Source organism: Plutella xylostella, chromosome 25 (genome assembly GCF_932276165.1).
Source record: "Plutella xylostella chromosome 25, ilPluXylo3.1, whole genome shotgun sequence".
In the NCBI taxonomy this organism is placed as follows: Eukaryota; Metazoa; Arthropoda; class Insecta; order Lepidoptera; family Plutellidae; genus Plutella; species Plutella xylostella.
In genome coordinates, this window is record NC_064005.1 from 1796412 (window position 1) to 1818429 (window position 22018).

The window sequence follows — 22018 nt, forward strand, 5'->3', positions numbered from 1 at the left end:
TGGTGCATTATCAATTTGCTGCAATATGGTATAACCTATGGAAGTTGGCTTCACCGTATCTACCAAGAGCCTACATCTGTCGAGAAAGACACAGGTGGTACCTCGTTCTCCCCCCCGCTCCTCATGCCCCGCGCGCGCGCGTGGGACCAGTGCCCCAACGCCGTGAAGGTGATGACGGCATTTGGTACTGTCTGTCATCTGCCCCACGATTTGAGGCTGCCTTTTGCCAGGTAACTTTGATTGCCATTTATTATAAAGCGGGGCATCCATTATTATAAGCGCCCGTAGGCCTATCACAAGTTCTGTAAACTCAAGTTCCTAGCGTAATTCGACAGGGATTTTTATGACACCAAGATCAACGCCCCTGTCGGTAATAAAACGCATACAGAGTCGCTAGCACAAGTTTCGAACCTCCGTTAACTTTGCGTATCGTCAACTGTCACTGTCAAAATGTAAGGCAAAGTTAGTTCCAAAAGTGACATTTGTTTTTTCCATATGTTAGGTGGAATTTCACCAAACGCTAAACGTATTTAGTAGCCTGTCATACGTCTGTCAGTACAAAATGTATTTAAAATTTTACTTGAATACGTTTAGCGTTTGGTAAAAGTGACCTTTCGTGTAGATTCGAAAATAGTATCGAATCCTATGCTCGCTGCACAGATTTCAGTGACTTGCCTATCGAATTCGTATCGACTTATGTCGACAACACTGGTGATCGGGGCTCTGGTAGCAATTTTGATTTGGCGCATTATTATTTAGCCGGTGTCTGTCGAGAGAGACACAGGTGGCACCCCCCCCGCTCCTCATGCCCCGCGCGGGCGTGGGACCAGTGCCCCAACGCCGTGAAGGTGATGACGGCATTTGGTACTGTCTGCCATCTGCCCCATGATCTGAGGCTGCCTTTTGCCAGGTAATTTAGATTTATATGTATTACTAGCTGTTCCCACGAGCTCCGCTTCGCCTTAACAAGTTTTCCCGTGGGGATTTCGCGATAAAAAGTAGGATGTGTTAATCCAGGGTGTCAGCTAACTCCATACCAGATTTCATTAAAGTCGGTTCAGCCGTTTTGATGTGAAGACGTAACTAACATACACACATACTTTCGCCTTTATAATATTAGTAGAAAGTAGGATAACCCATGGCAGTCGGCTGCACCGTATCTGCCGAAGAGCCGATATCTGTCGAGAAAGACGCAGGTGGTACCTCGTTCTCCCCCCGCTCCTCATGCCCCGCGCGCGCGCGTGGGACCAGTGCCCCAACGCCGTGAAGGTGATGACGGCGTTCCGTACTGTCTGTCATCTACCACACGATCTGAGGCTGCCTTTTGCCAGGTAATTTTGATTTATATGTAGCTGTTCCCGTGGGGATTCCGCGATAAAAAGTCTATGTGTTAATCCAGGGTGTCAGCTAACTGCATTTTGATGACCCACTTTAAAAATTCAGTACCATTAAGGCATTAAGCAAGGTAATTTTGTTTGCTATATATTACGAAGCAGGTATCTACCTACCCACTTTTATAAGCTCCGCAATTTCATTATGCGCATGGGAGCCATTTTGATTTAGCGCATTATATTTTTTCTGGACTTATGTAAGTATAACCCACGGCAGTCGGCTGCACCGTATCTGCCGAAGAGCCGATATCTGTAGAAAGACACAGGTGGTACAGAGTCCCCCCCGCTCCTCATGCCCCGCGCGCGCGCGTGGGACCAGTGCCCCAACGCCGTGAAGGTGATGACGGCGTTCGGTACTGTCTGCCATCTGCCCCACGATCTGAGGCTGCCTTTTGCCAGGTAATTTTGATTGATATTTAATATGAAGTAGGGATCTAACCACACTTATAAGCCTCGTAATTTTTACTATGCGCATGGTAGCCATTTTGATTTGTCATTATCAATTGACTGGACTTGAAGTATAACCCATTAGCTGTTCCCGCGAGCTTCGCTTCGCCTTAAAAAGTTTTCCCGTGGGAATTCCGCGATTAAAAGTATCCTATGTTCTTTCTCAGGGTCTAGACCATCTGTATACCAAATAACATTAAAGTCGGTTCAGCCGTTTTGACGTGAAGGCGTAACAAACAAACCCACACACACAATCACAAACATTCGCCTTTATAATATTAAAGTAGGAAGTAGGATAACCCATGGTAGTCGGCTGCACCGTATCTGCCGAAGAGCCGATATCTGTCGAGAGAGACGCAGGTGGTACCTCGTTCTCCCCCCCGCTCCTCATGCCCCGAGCGCGCGCGTGGGACCAGTGCCCCAACGCCGTGAAGGTGATGACGGCGTTCGGTACTGTCTGCCATCTGCCCCACGATCTGAGGCTGCCTTTTGCTAGGTAATTTTGGATGTTTTATATAGCAGGGTAGACGCTATTGTTGAAGCCCATCCAATCAATGGCTTTCGTTTTTTTAATTTCACAAGTTAAACACTTTTTAGGGTTTAAATAATTTTATTTATAATCTCGACACGTGCATCCGTTGGCGCCCGTTCGAAATCTGACAGCTAGGGTTGCCCTTGCTCAAAATAATATCCAAGTCACAGGTACGTATGCTACCCTTAAAATAATAATTTTATACGTCAAATATCGCACGGGCTCAATAATATTACAGAAAATAACGATTAAAATTACATAATCTTAACAGTCGGCCATCCTGAACATGTGTCTGGGCCAGACACAGAAGGAATTTCACCAGAATTACATAAATAAACAATAACACTATAAAATAACACTATAAATGGAGGAAGATACGGTACCCGCTTAACACGCGATATCCTACAAACTGAGTCCAATGGATGTATATGTCTTAGTCTCTGACAGGTGACGTACAACATAACATCAAATATTTCAGACCCATCTTTCATTAATTAATAAGACCGTACCGTACCGTATCCTTATCCCTTATGAAAATATAAATCAATTACTATAAGTACATTTTCCAACATCAACTCGTAAACTTTACACACACACACGATCAAAATATCTCATCTCATACCTAACATGTCGTGATCGTGCATTGTAATGGTAGACATAATTACGAAACAAAGGAATAAAGTAATAAAACTCAAATTACAATAAAACAACAAAAAAAAACAAGTAAGCTCTAGATTTCCTTAGTACACAGGTTAAGACAAATTATATAATTTAAAAAAATTAAACCTAGAACGGAAGACAATTTTAGATCAATCTTACTGTATTGTATACTTATGTAGTTATACCAAAAACAACAAATTAATTATAAAATAAAACTAGAATAGAATACAATTTTAGATCAATCTTACTTTTTATCCTTATAAATGTATACCTTTCGGCCATCCTCATCATCGCGAATGTCCCCATTCGATCAACAACCATTCTAACTGTCACCATCTGCAGGTTCACTACGGTTCTTCACCAGGATGAGCTTCTTCAGGCTTATCGGACTGACAGGGCACTGCTTGCACACAGCGTGCTACAACCTCACTCCTACGATGAATTAATGAGTCTGGGCACCGCTTACACGCACTAGGTGTTTCGGCCTCACTCCAGATCATCCTTAACAAGTCTGGGCACCGCTTACACGCACTAGGTGTTTCGGCCTCACTCCAGATTATATTAATAAGCCTGGGCACCGCTTACACGCACTAGGTGTTTCGGCCTCACTCCAGATTATATTAACGAGCCTGGGCACCGCTTACACGCACTAGGTGTTTCGGCCTCACTCCAGAGTATCGTTAAGCGAATAGGACACCGCTTGCAAGTACTGCCTGCTTCGGTCTCGATCTTGTGCCCCCTCTTGGCCACACGCACCTCCGGGTACCACGAGTACGACGCTGGTACTATGGCCTCCTCCGGATCGTTGCAGTTCAAAGGGGAAATGGATCAAAGGTTTAAGGTTAATAATTGCTTAATGGAATAGTGATATCAAATGGAATAGCAATCAACAAGAATGATCAACGTTACACACCTAGCATCAAGAACATATCGTTTCATTTACTCACTATCAACATAATCGCTTTCTGATTCTGATTCTACAAATCTCACCCACGGTTTCATTTTGTCAACTGAAAATACATTTTTATATTTCTTTTTGGAGTAACCTTCAACGCTACTAACCTCGTAACGATCGTGATCGAACGCAGCTGTAACGCGATATGGGCCACTATACGAAGGAGTTAGTTTGTTACTTTCACCGGGTGTCCTGGAGCTTTTCTGAACCATAACCAAATCACCGACCTTATATATTTTAGCCTTGCACCTTTTGCTATCATATCTTGATTTCATTTTCTCTTGTTGAGAATTTATGTTTTCTACTTCCTCTTCACGAATACGCTCTATACTCTCAATTGGTACGTCATGATTTTCATTAGTTTCATGTAAGTGTCCCTCAGACATATTTACTGTAGATTTACCAAATACTACTTCGGCAGGAGTCTTCCCCGTACCCTGATTTATCGTATTATTCAGACTCCATTGAACCTGACTGAGCTTCTCATCCCAATCGCGATCATCGTCCCCGTGGCATAGAGCTGTTAATGATGAAAGAATTGAGCGGTTGTATCTTTCTATTTGCCCGTTCGCCCGGGGTGTGGCCACGGCATTCAGTGTGTGCTTTACCTCTGCTGTCTCCATGAATGATTTGAACTCAGCTGAGGTAAAACTTGTTCCCCGATCCGATATCAGATTTCGTGGGGTACCAAATAACGCAAAAACATCTTTCAGGGCGCTAATTGACGTTTTACTCTTGGTATTCTTGACAGCCTTCAGAATAACAAATTTTGTGAAGCTATCAATTATCCCAAGAATATAAATGTTTCCACGCTTACTTTTCACAAAAGGACCTAGGTGGTCTATGTGAAGACACTGGAATGGCACGTTTGGTTTAGGGATGGGGTGGAGCAACCCCTCTCTCTTACCACCGGGACCCTTGGCATGAGCGCAGGGTATACAAGCTCGCACATATTTCTTGATAAATTGCGTCATCCTTGGGAACTAGTAATCCCTTTTCACCTTTTCGAGTGTCTTGACATAAGAGAAGTGTCCTGCCTGATCATGACATTGTTGCATTATTTTCCACCTTGCATCTCTTGGCACCGCCCACCGTAACTCTCCATCTACTTTTCTATAGATTTTACCATCTTTTAACGTATAGTTTTGTTGTATATCCTTTGCTTCTTGACATTTAGTATCTAATACCGCTTTAATATGACATAGCCTCGGGTCACTCAGTTGTACCGATTGTAACCAGTGTACTTCACCTACTTGCATGACTATTTCAATATTTTCTCGATTTTCCTGAACTGGGTTGCGGCTAAGGGCATCGGCGTGCGCTAACTGAGCCCCAGGTCGATATTCAATCGTGAAGGTGAATTCCTGGACCAGGAGCCACCAACGAGCAATTCTCGGTATAAGATCTCTCTTAGTCAGCGTTGTTCGCAAGGCGTTACAGTCTGTAACGACCTTAAAGTCCAGACCAAGAAGATAAACCCGAAACCGGCTTAGAGAGGCGACGACGGCTAATGTTTCCAATTCGTAAGAATGGTAATGTTGTTCTTCAGCCGTCGTCTGCCTACTAAAATAAGCAACTGCTCGAAAAGGAGACTCCTTGTTAGGTCTCTGCAATAATATACCGCCAAGCCCAACCGAACTCGCGTCAGTGTGCAACTCCGTTTCGTACTTGTGGTTATAAATCGCCAATACTGGGCGGGTGACAAGTATTTCTTTTAACCGGGAGAATGCACAAGACTGTTCTTCGCCCCAACTCCATGCAACGTTATTTTTAGTGAGAGAAGTCAAAGGCCTGGCTATGGAGGCAAAGCCCGGGACAAATCGCCTGAAGAAACTTGCAAGTCCCACAAATTGTCTCACTTCGTGGACATTTTGCGGAGTCTTGAATGCAGCTACTGCTTCAGTTTTCTTTAGTCCGGGCTTCACTCCGTCGCTGGAGATTTCAAATCCGAGATAGTCGATTCTACTCTTAAAAAAGTGACATTTCGACAGATTTAATGTCAAATTAGCCTCCTTCAAAAGGTTAAGGACAGCTATCAGTTTCTCCATCCCTTCATCGATAGTCTTTGAAGGAATGATTATGTCATCCATATAGGCTAGCACTCCGGGAATTGGTTGTCGTCGAAGTAATGTCAGAACCAGTCTTTGAAACACTGCCGGTGCGTTAGTAAGACCGAAGGGCATTCGGTTGTATTCAAAATGCCCATCGGGCGTTACGAAAGCAGTGACATGCTTCGATTCCTCTGCCACCGGAACTTGGTGATAGCCCGAAGTAAGGTCAAGGGTCGTAAAGTAGACCTGTTCTGACAGACTATCGATCTGATCATCGACGAGTGGCATAGGAAATTTCTCCTTAACTGTTTTACGGTTAAGAGCCCGATAGTCTACACACAATCTCTTTTCGCCATTTTTCTTCGCTACCAAAATTATTGGGCTGGCATATTCAGATTGGGACTCCCGTATAATTCCATTTGTTAGCAGATTATCCACGATGTCATTTACTTTGGCACGTTCAGGTATAGAAAGTCTGTAGGGCCTATATGTAACGGGAATGTCGTCCTTCAACTCAATATGCATTTGAGTGAGGGAAGTCTTTCCCAATTCTTCGAGAGTAAATGCAAAACAATCGCGCTTGCTATTTAAAACCTCACACAATTTTTCTTTTGTCTTTGAGTCTAAATCGTCATCAACATTAATTTGATCAAGTAGGATAGCATTTGCCGTAGGTTCAGCTTCCTGTGATATCAAGTTTACTGTCAAGCGTGCTGACTCCTGAAACACCGCAGAGGGCGGTAATGGTGACGAGGGTACGGTTGAAATCAATGATACCCTTGCCATCAAGGTACCGCGAGGTAGATTAAATGATTGGGTACCCAGATTCATCACTAATATGTACCCAACACCTTCCTTCACAGAATATACACCTGGAAGTATCATATACTCCTTACCTTCCCGCATGCAAACCTCTGTATCTACATATATATGACCAGTGACTTTGGATGACAGATTCACTATCACAGGTCTGCTGTCGGAAATCAACTCGTCATTTGGATTGGAAAGAGATAACTTTTTATGCCCGGTTACTACATCCTTGTAAAATAATAATCTATCATCCGTTTTGTGGATCCGTATTTGTGGCAGCTCTGTTAGCGATTGCCCAATGAGGATATCAGCAGGGAGAATTCCAGGCTCCACTAAGTATGCCTCGATGTCCTCATTAATGCCATCTAAAGCTACGTGAATTTTCACACGCCCACTCGGAATTACCGTTCCACTACCGAAACCCATAAGAGTAGGAAGATTATTGTTATCAGTGGGTAATTTCAATTTTAAGCTATAGTCTGCTCTCAGGAGCGTGCACTGACTACCCAAGTCGATAAACGCTCTCATGGGTTGATCGTTGATGATCACTTCCTTAAAATATTTGTCGTTACCACGCTCCGAAGTCGTAATATTCAAAATATTTTTTGTATGATTACTTGACTTTGATTGGTTTCTATCTGAATTCTTTATCCCTTTGCAGTCTTTATCTAAATGCCCAAATCGACGGCAGGTTTTACATTTGACAACCTCCTTCGGACACTTACTGACCACATGGCCTGTTTCACCGCAATTGTAACAGGTTATGCTGGTCACTGTCTTCTTTGCATTAAAATCGTTTGGCCTACGAGAAAAGTTTTGAGACTCAGTATCGCGGTTGGTTGAGAAAACCCGTCTAGGTATGTCGGTATTTTTACTCGTTATATTTCGGAAATATTTTAACACACCTGCTGGTTCTTGCAAATTCGCACCCTGAACGTTCATTTTAATATTAGGGTCGACGATTCCGTTTGTAAGACAATGTACTGCCTTTTTGCCTCGTAATTCGCATCTATTTATAAGCAGCATTTTGTCATAATAATATTGCTCGAGCGTTTCGTTACGCCGAGTTTTCCTAGTCAACATCTCAAACAGCATGTCACCGTAATTCTCTTCAATCGAGAATTCTTCTAGCAACTGTTCCTGCAGCTCAGCCCATGTGAATTTAACGCTAGTTAAGCCGTCGTACCATTGTTTAGCTAAGCCCTTCAATCGCGGTAACGCACAATATATAGTTTGCCTTTCGCTCCAACCATAAACATGCGCGGACTCGTTGATTTTTGATAACCAGTCTTTCATAGTTTGTGTTTTAGCTTGCGGGTCAAAATCTGGTATAACATTTTGTGCGGCTTGCAATCCAGCTCCAGGAGACGCGGTGTTATTACGTTCATTTAAAGCAGTGACAAGTTTTTCTACCAATGTATTTTCGGTGGCTGGCTTTGAAGAGGAACGATGTTTCTTCCTACTACTCACGCGCCGACTTTTGTGGGTCATAACAGGAGATGAATTACTGTCCGAAGAACTAGGCCTGTATGGACGTTTACGCGTCTTCCTGTGTCCGCGTTTGTTATGTACGTGATACCTGCCACTACTATCTGTCGAGTCCGATGATGAATTTATACTGCGATACCTTCGATTTGTATGCAGCGGAGACCTCGACCTACTCATAGGATCTCGGCGGGACCGACTAGCTGAACGGTATCTACTATCATCTCGGCGACGAGAACACCTGTACGATCCACGCCTACGAGACTTACTCCTTGACCGCCTATCTGAAGTTCCACTTTTATTGCGCCGCGGCGTTGATGAGCGTTTTCGACGCGACTTACGCCTGCCAACGTCGCGAAGTCGCGGTGGAGTACGAGACCTACTTCTAGTGTTATCGCGTCGGTCACGTGTATTGCATCTACTACGACTTAATGGAGGAGTTCCGATCTCTGACTTATCACTTTCCATTTCGCAATTCCTATAAGGATAATGGGGAAAGAAAGGAATGAACTGTTTTCTGAAATATTTATCACCATATTAATATATAAATAACGTTAGATACTTGCATTATGGGTTGATTCACGTCTGTTTTGCACTAAGAAATAATTCTACTACCTGCTCATTAATGTCAACTGCCAGACCAACATAATTAAACATTCTAGGCTTCGTGTCAATTGATGTAAATTATAATTTAAGATTTTATACATAATAAACATAATAATAAAAATTATTATTATTTCAGTATGGGTAAATCATTATAGGACACGTATACGTTTCTTAAAGGGGTAAAATCGTAAAACTGAAAACTATATAGAACAGACAAAACAGTAAGGCAAAGGTCATGTGAAATTATTGTAATTTTCTTGCAGCTGGCATAATAATATCATGTTGAGACTGTAGTGTAGGATGTAGGTAAGGTAACCAGATAAAATTGTAATGATCCCGCGCAGCGTGTCTGTCCCCGACGACGAGGCTCGTCTTACAGAGACCATAACATTCCTTTAGATACCTTTGCAGTAAGTAGGTATATGTCGGAGATATCTCTCTTGGGATGGTGGGTGTCGAGATGAAAGACCAGTTGGGATCAGTTTCAGATTCAATATATTATTCACACAGCACAAGATCTTCGGTAAAAGAGAGCATCCTAATGGCCGCCTCGGCCTTTTATAGCCAGAGGTCAATTAAATACTGAATTATTCTAACTTAACTTATTAACAATGCAATTTATGGGAATATTCATTTTATGATTTTACAAGTGAATTAATACCTATATATTTTATAAGAAACCCATATATTTTAATATTTTCATACAATAAGTCTTCGCCTTGACAGGTCAAATCAATTAATAGTTTCTGAATATTTTAATTACAACACTATCTTAAAATATTATGGCTTCTAATTGAATGGCAATAATTATAATGCTACTTTAACATAAATTCGAGAATCTAATACATTTCAAAGTATAAATCAATTCAGTATTTTACAGGAAGTTAGTTTTGAACTTGACTACAAATGAACTATTGAACCATAGTCTAGATAGAGTGTCATAGGTTAGGATGCGTTCAGAAAATTCGGAACATAACTAGTATAGTAATTTACGTTTAGAAATTAATAAAGTTATTATTCTGAGCAAATACAGAAAACGCCCACACGGCCATTCTGATTCGGCGCGCTCTCTGCGCCCTCTTTTACTTAATTACATTTCAAATATTAAACATTATAATAATTCGATGAAGTTTTATTAGAAACACAAAATTAACAACAATCAACTAATCAACAACTGGGTAGGCAACGCATAAAATTTTACAACTTGCTTACAATCTTATCTTAATAAAACTAGAACATAATAACTATCATTAATATTAGACAACACAGTCAACTTTTTATTTATTTATTGAATAATAGCTATCCTAGTATTGGGAACATATTATTAGCTACCTTAGGAACGTTAGTTACACAGTTTACAAAAGGAAACAATAGTTTTTATTATCAATTTGTCTATAACTATCTTAGTAGGTAGGTATCTAGCTTAAAACACATAGGGAGTTAGCTTACACATAAAAATACATCACACAATGCATGACATTACATATAATATGAGATCAGAACAGAACCTTTTCAAACCGGGAAACACTGACGACTCGGTATAGGTAATACAGGATTCTTGCCTAGGCATTAGTTTATACAAACTTCTAGCCAGATCTACACGATGGCATCAGCTTATACAAGCTTCTAGCCCAACATGATGGCATCAGCTTATACAAGCTTCTAGCCGAACCTACACGATGGCATCAGCTTATACAAGCTTCTAGCCCGACACGACGGCATCAGCTTATACAAGCTTCTAGCCGGACCTACACGATGGCATCAGCTTATACAAGCTTCTAGCCCGACACGACGGCATCAGCTTATACAAGCTTCTAGCCGGACCTACACGATGGCATCAGCTTATACAAGCTTCTAGCCAGGCCTAGGTACAGTAGCTGACTTTATAATTAGATAAATGAATTGCCAGTTAATTATCATTTACTAAAGGTAACCTCTCTAATCAATGAATGATCAGCGGAAGACATTTATGTTTTTCTTAAAAAGTTTGTAAGAAATATTCTCTCATTTAGCTAAAACACAACCATACCGAGATCTAGAGAAGAAACTACAGCGCCATCTATGATTTTATATGAGAAACAAAAACTTTAAACTTTTAACTTCATAAATAAAACAATGTAATGTAGTACTAAAACATTGGTACATGAGTAAATTAAAACTAAGACGTTCATTACTATTTTATGCAGCTGATTGTTGGCCTAGTGGCATATTAATTTGATTCTAAAATTATAGATGGTTTGAAACATTTTATACCTATTTTATATTAGTATCAAAAATAAAACACACAATTAAAGTCGGACAGACATCTATGGACCATTGTTCAGAATGCTACCAGAGGTGGATGCACTCTGATTAGCAGGCATTTCCCCATCATTCGTGTCCGCCCACACGGACTGTTCCTCTTCCTCTGAGTCATTTATATTAAATGGATCAGACTGAGCCAATGGAGCTGGTCTAAGAAAGTCATGGCTAGCTATCTTTTCAGAACAACCACGAAGATTTACGTGTTTTAATTTATATCTGTCATTAGGTAACACCTCAGTCACTTCCATAGGACCCTCGAACTTAGGACCGAGTTTAGTTGTGTGACGCTCATGGCGTCTTAATAGTACAAAATCACCTACTCGGAAAGGTTTAACTCTGGCTTTTCCTTTATCAAAACGGGTTTTATCCTGAGAAGACCGCTCGTCCATCCTATCTTTACACATTTTTCGCAGTGATTCTAGGTTTTCAGTGATCTCATCATCATCAATCTGTATTAGTTTTAAGCCTGGAGGGGAGCATTTTTTTCCTAACAAAATTTCAAGAGGTGTTTTACCTGTACTTTTAGAAACTGTGCAATTAATGGCTAACTGTAGCTCCTGTATAGCAGAGTACCAGGGTTTTTCGAGTTCTACAACTGACATGTTATCTTTTATAACTTTCATTAAGCGTTCTACTTGGCCATTAGCCCTGCTCGCCCCTTTAGCTACCACGTGATGCTGAATACCGTGATTGACACAAAATAACTTGAATTCTGCAGAAGTCATGCTTTTGTCTTGGTCAGTTATGAAACGAGTGGGGGTCCCAAAAATTGTGATAACTTCTTTAATACATTTTATAGCGGTTTCAGTTGTTCGGTCATTTGTATAAATTAAGTGAACATACTTAGAGAATGCATCTATGAAAACAAATGCGTATTCCATTTGATTACGGTTTCCGTTCATACGGCCTGTAATGTCTCCATGAACTGTATGAAACGGTATGGGGACTTTATCTATGGGGTGCAGTTCGATTTGTCTAGCACCTGAAACACCTTTCCTAACCCTACAGCTGACACAGTTTTCTACAAACAATCGAACAAATAGAGACATATTCGGAAACCAGTACTGTTCACGTATTTTAGCTACTACCTTTTCCCAGCTAAAATGCTGTAAGTTGTCATGATAGTGATTGATAAGGCTCCATCTATAAGAATTTGGTACTATTATTAACTTTTTAGTCTCCTTATCAATTTGAACTTTTCTTCTCAGTAACTTATCAGGTGTGATGACATAAGTGTCGGCTATAGAGGAAGGGAGGGCGTCCGATAATAATTTTCCTACAATTTCTTTTATCTTAGGGTCGCGTTTTTGTTCGATGAGGAGCCAGTTGTGATCGAGGGTTACAGAGTTAACATCTAGAGTTAATGGGTAGGTGGCGTACAAGGGGTAACATATTTTATTATGTGTAGGGGCGCTTTCCACTAAAGTAGGGTTGCGGCTGAAATAATCTGCGTGTGTTAATCGGGCGCCTTTTCGGTATTCTATATCAAACTCAAAGTTTTGTAAGAATGCCCACCAACGATGAACTCTAGGAGTTAACTCTTTCTTATTCCTTGCTGCTTTAAGGGAGTTACAGTCTGTGACTACTTTGAAGTGTCTGCCATATAAGAAGTGGCGGAAATGTTTGATTGCCTTAACGACAGCGAGTGTCTCTAGTTCGTATGAGTGATATTTACTTTCACATTCTGTGGTTCGCATGCTAAAATAAGCTACAACTAAGGGGTTACCATTTTGCCGTTGAATCAGTACAGCCCCAAATCCTATGGCACTTGCGTCTGTGTGTAGCTCAGTCGGTAAGTCAGGATCAAAGATGGTCAAGAGGGGAGATGATGTTAGGTGACTTATTACGTCCTGCCTAGTTAGTTCGTGGCGCTCTGTCCATTCCCATTTAGCATTAGACTTAGTAAGCTCGTATAAGGGGGCCATAATTTTTGAAAAGTTAGGTACGTATTTTCTAAAGTAGCCAGCTAATCCATTGAATTGACGAATTTCCTTTACGTTTCTTGGTATCGGAGAGTTTGATAATGCTTGTACTTTCTTTGGACTCGGTTTAACAGTCCCGTTTTCTATGACATTTCCTAAATATTCTATTTTTGTTTTGAGAAATGAACATTTTGAAATATTTAGAGAAAATCCCGCTTTAGTTAACCTGTCCAATACTAGTTTAAGGTTCTGTAGGCCTTCTTCGATTGTACGAGATAAAATAATACAATCATCAACATAACAGAGGGCTATAGTATCTTTATAATCACCTAGAGCTTTATTTATCGCCCGTTGATAGACGGACGGTGCATTACATAGTCCGAAGGGCATGCGCAAAAATTCGTACTGCCCATCGGGCGTAACGAACGCGGTTTTCTCTATTGAGTCTTCAGCGACCCTCACCCCATAAAAACCTGCTACCATATCTACACAGGAGAAATACAAAGCTTTACCCAATTTATCAATTTGATCTGCTATAAGCGGAAGCGGAAAGTGGTCTCGTAGTGTGTTTGAATTTAACTCCCTATAATCGATACAAAGTCGATCTGACCCGTCTGGTTTTTTAACCAACAAAATGGGACTACAAAATGGTGATGAACTGTCCTGAATGATGCCATTATTTTTTAGATCAATTATAATATCCTTTACTTTCTCTCTTTCAAACGGAGATAAGCGGTATGGCCGGCGCTGAACGATTTTGTCCGGGTTTTTAAGGCGAATCTTTAATTCACCCGTTTTTACCTCTGAAACTTTATTACCAACTGCAAAGTTATCACTGTATTCTTTTAAAATACCTACTAATCTTTCTAACTCATACTTATTAGACAAGTCGGTATTAGGGCGTGCAAAACCGGTTAACCGGTTAACCGGAAAACCGGTTAACCGGACAATATATCACGGTTTTTCATAACCGGTTTTGAGAGTTCAAAACCGGAAACCGAAAACCGGGTTTTCACCGATTTTGATCGTATTTTTATATACTTTTTTACATACATTAGAAGTTGAACCCATAAACTCTAAAAATAAAAGAATTTGTATATCGGTTGGCACACTGATAGACACTAGATTAATGGTGAAACTCAAAAAAAAGCACTAAAATATTGTATGGAAATTGAGTGACGATTTTCTGGTGCACATGCCGGCACTCTGCTTAGGCGCAGTAAAGCAAACACGACGTCAGTGACCGATGTGTGCGTGTGAGTTCACATTTTTTGCTGTATGAAAACTTATTGCTGTGTGAAAAAAGGTACTCTGGGTGCACATAATTATAACGTTGAAATCTGGCCCAATAAAGCACAACAAGGTGGTCTTCATACAAACTCTAGGTAAAACAGGACTGCATTGACCGTTGTTGAAAATATAATTTGGCCAAGTGCGGGGACTGCATTCGACGTTATGGACTTTTTTCATGAAGTGTTGAGGACGTCAAATCAAATGCAGTCGTGTCCATCAATGAGTTAGGCTTTCTTTCGTTGCGTTGATATGAAAAAATCTGTAATACATCAAAAAAACATTCATCATCTTACTGCTACTATAGAGTGGTCGTAAGAATCAGACGATAAATGTTTTTTTTTTCAAAATCTGCCTGTATGTTTAAAATATACAATTATTGATGATAACAGAACGATATAAAAACACCATTAAGGTGCCACACACTTTTTTTTAGATGTGATAACAGTAAGTACTATGATAATTCTTATTTAACTTTTTTTCCTGTTCACTAAATTATTAATTTGTCATATGGTTGATTAAAAATAGGTAAGTATATCATAAAAAAATATTTATTCGTATGTTTTGTGGATATCTCTATCTAAGAATATGGGTTCCTTGTTTAATTAGTACTGTATGACAAAAAATATTTAAGTAATATCAAAACCGGTGAAAAACCGGTTACCCGGTTTTGAGGCTGAAAACCGAAAATTCAAAACCGGTTTTGAAAACCTTCCGGTTTTGCACGCCCTAGTCGGTATCTAAATCCGTGCTAAAATCATATTCAGTACATTGATTTACAAGAAAATTCTCGGAATGTTTTATAGAAATGTTGTTATTGGACATGGTGACAGTTAGACCGGGTATTTTAAGTAAATCGAACCCTATTATGATATCAAATTGCATTTGATAGTTTTTGACTACGTAAAATTCGAGCTCAATATCAACATTATCAATTTTTACTATCGTTGTAATGCTCGTGTCACAGTAAACTGGACAACCGCCTATTCCAGAAAAGGTAACACATACGGGTTTCCGTTTACCACGTATGGTCTTAGACAAACTTTCTTTAATTAATGAGCAATCTGCGCCTGTGTCAAACAAACAAAAATGAACTTTACCATCAATTTCAACAGGTATTTTGCTTCGAGAATTATTAGAACACACGTTTATCGATTTAGCTAGGGACCTGTTTCTCTCGTCTGTTTGACGCCGGAAACAGTTTTTCTCGATATGGCCTTTGCGGTGACAATAGTTACATTCATGAACTTTGTTATTATTATTATCCGCCGAATAAGTTACTTTTGGGGTGGACCGCATTGGAAATGGCGGGGACTGAGATAGGTTAGGTTTTAGATTAGTTCGTGACGCAGGTAATTCCTTACAGTGTCGCGCTTTATGCCCCGTTTTATCACAGTTATAACATTTTACATGCAAGTCGTGCCTAATAGAGTTTGGTTCAGCACCACGTGGTTTCTTACTATCAAATTTAGGGACATTACCACCATCTAATTTACGTTTCCTAAAGGTTCTCATAACAGACACTAACTCAGATAATGACTTAGGGGTATTTCTCAGAAGGTCAGAGCGAACATAATCCTGGGAAATACCTGTAATCAGAGCTTCAATGACCTCTTCATCGGCAGCCTCTGGTCGCACCCTCTTGAACAGCGTCCACGCGGTCGTAGCGTACTCCGCGTAAGTGGTCGCTTGGTCCGAGGTGTACGCCCGCCACTTGGAGACATCGTCAGCGTACCGGAATTCCCTGCCAAAGCATTGAATGAGTTCGGTTTTCATTTTATCCCACGTCGTGGAATGGAGAGACCACGTGTCTATCCATGTTTTAGCCCTACCTCTCAATTGTAAAATAGCTTTCATTCTAGCTTCATGGGGTGGGATCCTAAAGTAGGCTATAGTTTCATCGACATTAGCACACCAGTCCCTAATATCATGCGATCGGACGTCGGGATCGAACGGTGGTAAGTAAAAGTCAGAGCGTGACCTTGATGGTGCGGCGTCGCCGGCTAGAGCAGCCGTGACTGCGCTAGAGGCTGCTTGTTTTGTTACTGAATTAAGTAAATTCATAACCTGATTCATTGTGAACGTCGTGTCGTCCGCCTTCAGCCCGTCGAGTAGGTCTGCATCGCGTCCCGCCGCCGCCGCCGCCGATGCCGGCCGATCTGTCTCCGGCGTCGGTCGCTCCACCGCCGCCGCCGCCCGCGCCGGTTCATGATTTGCTGCAGCCGGAGGTTCGGTCGTTGCAGTCGTCGCCCTTCGTCCTGCAGCCGCCGATCTTCGTACTGTAGCCGCAGGTTCACGCCCTGCAGCCGCCGGTCCATGCCCTGCAGCCGCCGGTCCACGCCCTGCAGCCGCCGGTCCACGCCCTGCAGCCGCCGGTCCACGCCTTGTAGCTGCCGGTCCACGCCCTGTAGTCGCTGGTCCACGTGGATCATCGTAGGAGTCTGTAGATGAGCGGCGTCTTCTCGTCGTCACCGCCATTCTTTGCCGTGTTCGGGAACTGATTCGCCCGCCTGGGTCTACGGCGTCCGCCGCCGCCGGCTCCATATTGGCTGAAGCTCTGTTTTCCCACCCGAATGGTTGCGTGATCGAGATGTTGAGTCGATCCCACCGCTGCTGTCGGAGATATCTCTCTTGGGATGGTGGGTGTCGAGATGAAAGACCAGTTGGGATCAGTTTCAGATTCAATATATTATTCACACAGCACAAGATCTTCGGTAAAAGAGAGCATCCTAATGGCCGCCTCGGCCTTTTATAGCCAGAGGTCAATTAAATACTGAATTATTCTAACTTAACTTATTAACAATGCAATTTATGGGAATATTCATTTTATGATTTTACAAGTGAATTAATACCTATATATTTTATAAGAAACCCATATATTTTAATATTTTCATACAATAAGTCTTCGCCTTGACAGGTCAAATTAATTAATAGTTTCTGAATATTTTAATTACAACACTATCTTAAAATATTATGGCTTCTAATTGAATGGCAATAATTATAATGCTACTTTAACATAAATTCGAGAATCTAATACATTTCAAAGTATAAATCAATTCAGTATTTTACAGGAAGTTAGTTTTGAACTTGACTACAAATGAACTATTGAACCATAGTCTAGATAGAGTGTCATAGGTTAGGATGCGTTCAGAAAATTCGGAACATAACTAGTATAGTAATTTACGTTTAGAAATTAATAAAGTTATTATTCTGAGCAAATACAGAAAACGCCCACATATACATCGTCAATAATCGTAGTATTAGGTATTACATATAGAATAAATGTGATCGTTTTTCTCATTAATAGACATCCTACCTTGTAAACATTACATTACAATTTAATAGTTAACAATGGTTTCAAACTATAGGTAGGTGCGTTATTTCACGTCACTATTTACAATAACTGGCTACGGGACATCTAACGGGATAACCAGTTTCTAGATGTATGACAAACTAATGATTTTCGTAAACTAGTGATTATTGTAAACACCAAAAACATTTGTAGACTAAATAGAAGCGTGTCAGGAAATAGTTCCAAATTGCAACATTACTCCTTCTGGTCATCATTATTTACAGTTTATTACATTAATTTAAATAACAGAATTTTATTTTTCACAAAAATATACCTCTGCTCTCATACAAAAACATACTTAAAACAACTCCCCCTAAACAACTCCCCAAAACACTTAACGATTGCCGAGATATTTACAGATTTAAATAGCGCGTTATAAAACTAGTGACGGTTTAGACGTCACCGGTTACATTACGTTTCATTATTTACAGTTTTACACTAATTTAAATAACGGAATTTTATTTTTCACAAAAATATACCTCTGCCTTCATACAAAAACATACTTAAAACAACTCCCCCTAAACAACTCCCCAAAACACTTAACGATTGCCGAGATATTTACAGATTTAAAAAGCGCATTATAAAACTAGTGACGGTTTAGACGTCACCGGTTACATTACGTTTCGTAAAAATCACGTAACGACCCACACCCAATGCATATACAATCGTGCCCTATTCCCACAGGGGCAGACAACGATTCATGAACAATTTAAAACACTATGGATCGTTAAAACTTCTATTTAAAAACAACATGCAGTACTCACCGATTTTCTTCAGTTATTTGGCTTACCACAATTATATTTATTTCACATCCACTAGTGGGATATCAGATCTCACTTCTGAACTTTTAATTTCACAAGTTAAACACTTTTTAGGGTTTAAATAATTTTATTTATAATCTCGACACGTGCATCCGTTGGCGCCCGTTCGAAATCTGACAGCTAGGGTTGCCCTTGCTCAAAATAATATCCAAGTCACAGGTACGTATGCTACCCTTAAAATAATAATTTTATACGTCAAATATCGCACGGGCTCAATAATATTACAGAAAATAACGATTAAAATTACATAATCTTAACAGTTTTGATAACACAATTCCCATTTTCTATACCATAAGATCCATAAGTAATAGTGATCAATGAGTACCTGTTTCGAGCATATGATGTCAGTATCGTAATTTGAAAATGTTGACCCTCTTCGCTATACCGCCTCTTTATCTACCCGGCCCAACCATCAAACTCTTGTGTGCAATTCGCGAGAAGAAAGTATTATCTAAGTAGATAAAGATGCCGTGTAGTAAGCACTGGCTGGGTCGTATTTGATCAATAACTTTCATATATTCGTCTAAACGTAGTGGCTAATCCCCTCCACTATTCATGCAATAACACAATTCCCTATTATATTTTAAACTTTTCAGGCACGTAGCCTACACAGAAGCCAAGTCGCTGCGTCGCTACACCGTGGGCCTGGTGTTCAGAGAGAAGCACGTGGACGGCTTCCACCCGAGGGAGATCGCCGAGTGCGCCTTCGACATCGTGACACCCAGAACTGGTATAAATGATATTACCACAAAATCAGTAAAAAAAATGTTTAGCTCTATCAAAAGCTTCATTAATTTATGCATCCATCGAAAAACGTGTCAGTCACGCATATTGGGCGTACAGGATGTCTGCGGTAAGGTTTCATATCTATATGGTGTAACTAGTGAAGACTACGAACATTACATACATTACAGTTGATACGTCGTTGTATAAGGATAAGGCCCCATTGCTGCGTTGCGCTGCGTCATGGCGCGTAATAAATGTAGCATGTAAAAAAAATAATATGGAAAACTATACAGGGACGGTGCGCGGTGCAACACAGAGCACTAATGGGAACCGGCCTTTAAGTATTTTCACTCATACATAAGGCGCGCGACCAAAAAACACCTTTATCTAAACAAATTCCTTCCAATTCCAGGAACCCTCTGGTCAGACGCCGAGCTCCTACTAGTAGCCAACAAGGCGGCATCAGCAGTGAACCTGAAGGTTTCTGTCACGCTGAACCACACGGAGATGCTGAAGACCCTGCTGCTCTGTTGCGGAGTGTCCACGGACCGGCATCGGGACCTTTACCCTATACTTGTTGATGTTAGGCTGGGTGAGTGTGTTTGGTTTTGTAGGGTGTCAGTGTTTGATATTTTTACTGATATAGGTTAAAATGTGCTAGTTGAAGAGGTAGTGGGTCAGGCATATTTGCTGAAATGTGGACGACTGTTGATACTTCACTATGACGAGTTGTATGTTGTATAGCGACTTATTTTACTTTTGAATTTTGTATTTATGTATAATAATTATGTTTTAATTTCAGGTCGCATAACGAATCTACAACTACAAACTCACTTGACGTCGCTCTGTATCACCAACAGAGATATCGCCAATCTACTGCGGATGATGGAGGCTGAGGTAAACTATGTATTATATTATATTAAAGAAATATGTTAAATTTAGGCACAACCACAACCAAATGCGGAAGTCATGATTTTGCAAAAATATATATTTATTTATTCTGTCTGTGTATTTTGACTTCACCGTTGTAGTGATACGGCGATACTTAGCGCTGCAATGCACCGTTGGTACTATAGTTTAGGCATTACCAACGAGCCAACCATTTTATCAGGCCTCTCATTAGTGCCTACGAGATATCTGATAAGATGATTCACACGTTTGTAATGACTCAAACATAAAAGATCACCAGAAAAAAAAGATTCGTTGTGTGTTATAATGTGCTAAAGCAATTTTAATTATTTCAGGTGCCAGTAAGCGAAGTCCGTGAGCTAGTAGCCCCATTAGCTAAGAAAGCGGAGTGGAGCAAAGCGTTGGCGCGAGCCGTAGAGGATCTGGAGTCAGTCGCTGACAACGCGAAGGCTTTGGGACTGGAGGTGAGACGCGATTTCGAACCTTAAACTTAATTATGGGCACGCATTATGTGACCATGACAGCTATATCTGACGCATAAATGGCTTTCGTGACTCTGAAATATTCCGCCTTTATCAGGATCTAGAATTGTTGTTGTGTGTATTGTGGTCAACTTACGTGGTTCCTAGTGTACTGAACTAAGTTTTCTAGTGTACTAAACTATGTAATAGTATAATCATGCGAATTCAGTTGCTTCCGACTCCGAATACTTCGGTTACATGCACATTTATGTTTACGCAAGCAAAATATGTAAGAAGCATACAATAATTTTAAAAAATATTCAAATAATTCCTTCCAGTGCGCAGTGACAGTGGCGCCGTGCCTCGCGTACAACGCGACGCAACACTCGGGCGTGTTCTGGCAGATGTGCGCAGTGTCGGCGGCGCAGCGGGCGTGCAGCAAGCACCGCTCCGCCGACATCGTCGCCGCGGGGGGCAGGTCAGAGGGGAAGGGGGTGTCATTGTACAGTCAACAAAATAGATAAGCATCCTATGTTACTGCAAAAACGGATGTTGGAAGGAATTAATGTGTTATGGCGCGACAGCCCTTAAGTTAGGAAAATATAAATATATGCATTCGTCGATATTAGGCTATTTATTTATTTATAATTAGGGCAAAACACCCAGTAACTGACCACCTTAAGGGAGTTGTTCCAGTAATTTGTCTGTAGCGGGCTCAATTCTTATCGCTTATTAAATCCGATTTTTGTTTTAAAAACTAGAATAACAGAGCTACATTCCTGAGTAAATAGCAAACACATAGAAGTTACACATATTTTTATATATTTTTGCAAACAAAAAGTAGTGATTTTCCCAGTAACTGACCACTAAAATCTAGTAACTGACCACACTCGATGCCAGTAACTGACCACCAATTTAAAATGGTTTAAAAATTTAATTATCATTAAATCTTATTATTATTTATTTATTTGATTACTTCATGTAATAGTACCGATCCTCTGGTCTCTTTTAATGTGTGACACATCACTATTGCTCAAGGTTTCTTAACTGAAAAGTGAATTCAATTAATAAATCAGCTTAATGCATAAATCTGTACCCCAGGAAGAAAGTATATTAAGTCACTCAGCATTGTTCTTACAGGAGAGTAGAATAAAGAAAAAAAATATGAATTATTTTATTTTATTTAAAATTCTTCAAACTTATTAAATTTATTGAAACTGTTTTTATAGTGGTATTAAAGGGTGAAATTAAATATATTAAGCTAATTTCGATAAAATAGCTACATGAGGCAGGGGA

At 40.4% G+C, this 22018-nt stretch overlaps 1 protein-coding gene across 1 annotated transcript; it reads left to right on the forward strand.

Moving 5' to 3' along the window:
• Positions 1 to 1674: 1674 nt before the first annotated feature.
• Positions 1675 to 21246, forward strand: LOC119691391 (eIF-2-alpha kinase GCN2-like). Its single transcript, XM_048630381.1, has 6 exons — positions 1675 to 1790; positions 19223 to 19356; positions 19765 to 19944; positions 20155 to 20249; positions 20597 to 20725; positions 21061 to 21246. The coding sequence occupies exons 1-6, from the start codon at positions 1684 to 1686 to the stop codon at positions 21244 to 21246; spliced, it is 831 nt and encodes a 276-aa protein (XP_048486338.1). The 5' UTR covers positions 1675 to 1683.
• The last annotated feature ends 772 nt before the right edge of the window (positions 21247 to 22018 follow it).

Coding starts and splice junctions, on each gene's coding strand:
- LOC119691391 (XM_048630381.1), top strand. CDS start 1,684: ATGCCCCGCGCGCGCGCGTGGGACCAGTGCCCCAACGCCGTGAAGGTG. Junction 19,357..19,764: donor CATCGTGACACCCAGAACTG/GTATAAATGATA, acceptor TTCCAATTCCAG/GAACCCTCTGGTCAGACGCC. Junction 19,945..20,154: donor ACTTGTTGATGTTAGGCTGG/GTGAGTGTGTTT, acceptor TTTTAATTTCAG/GTCGCATAACGAATCTACAA.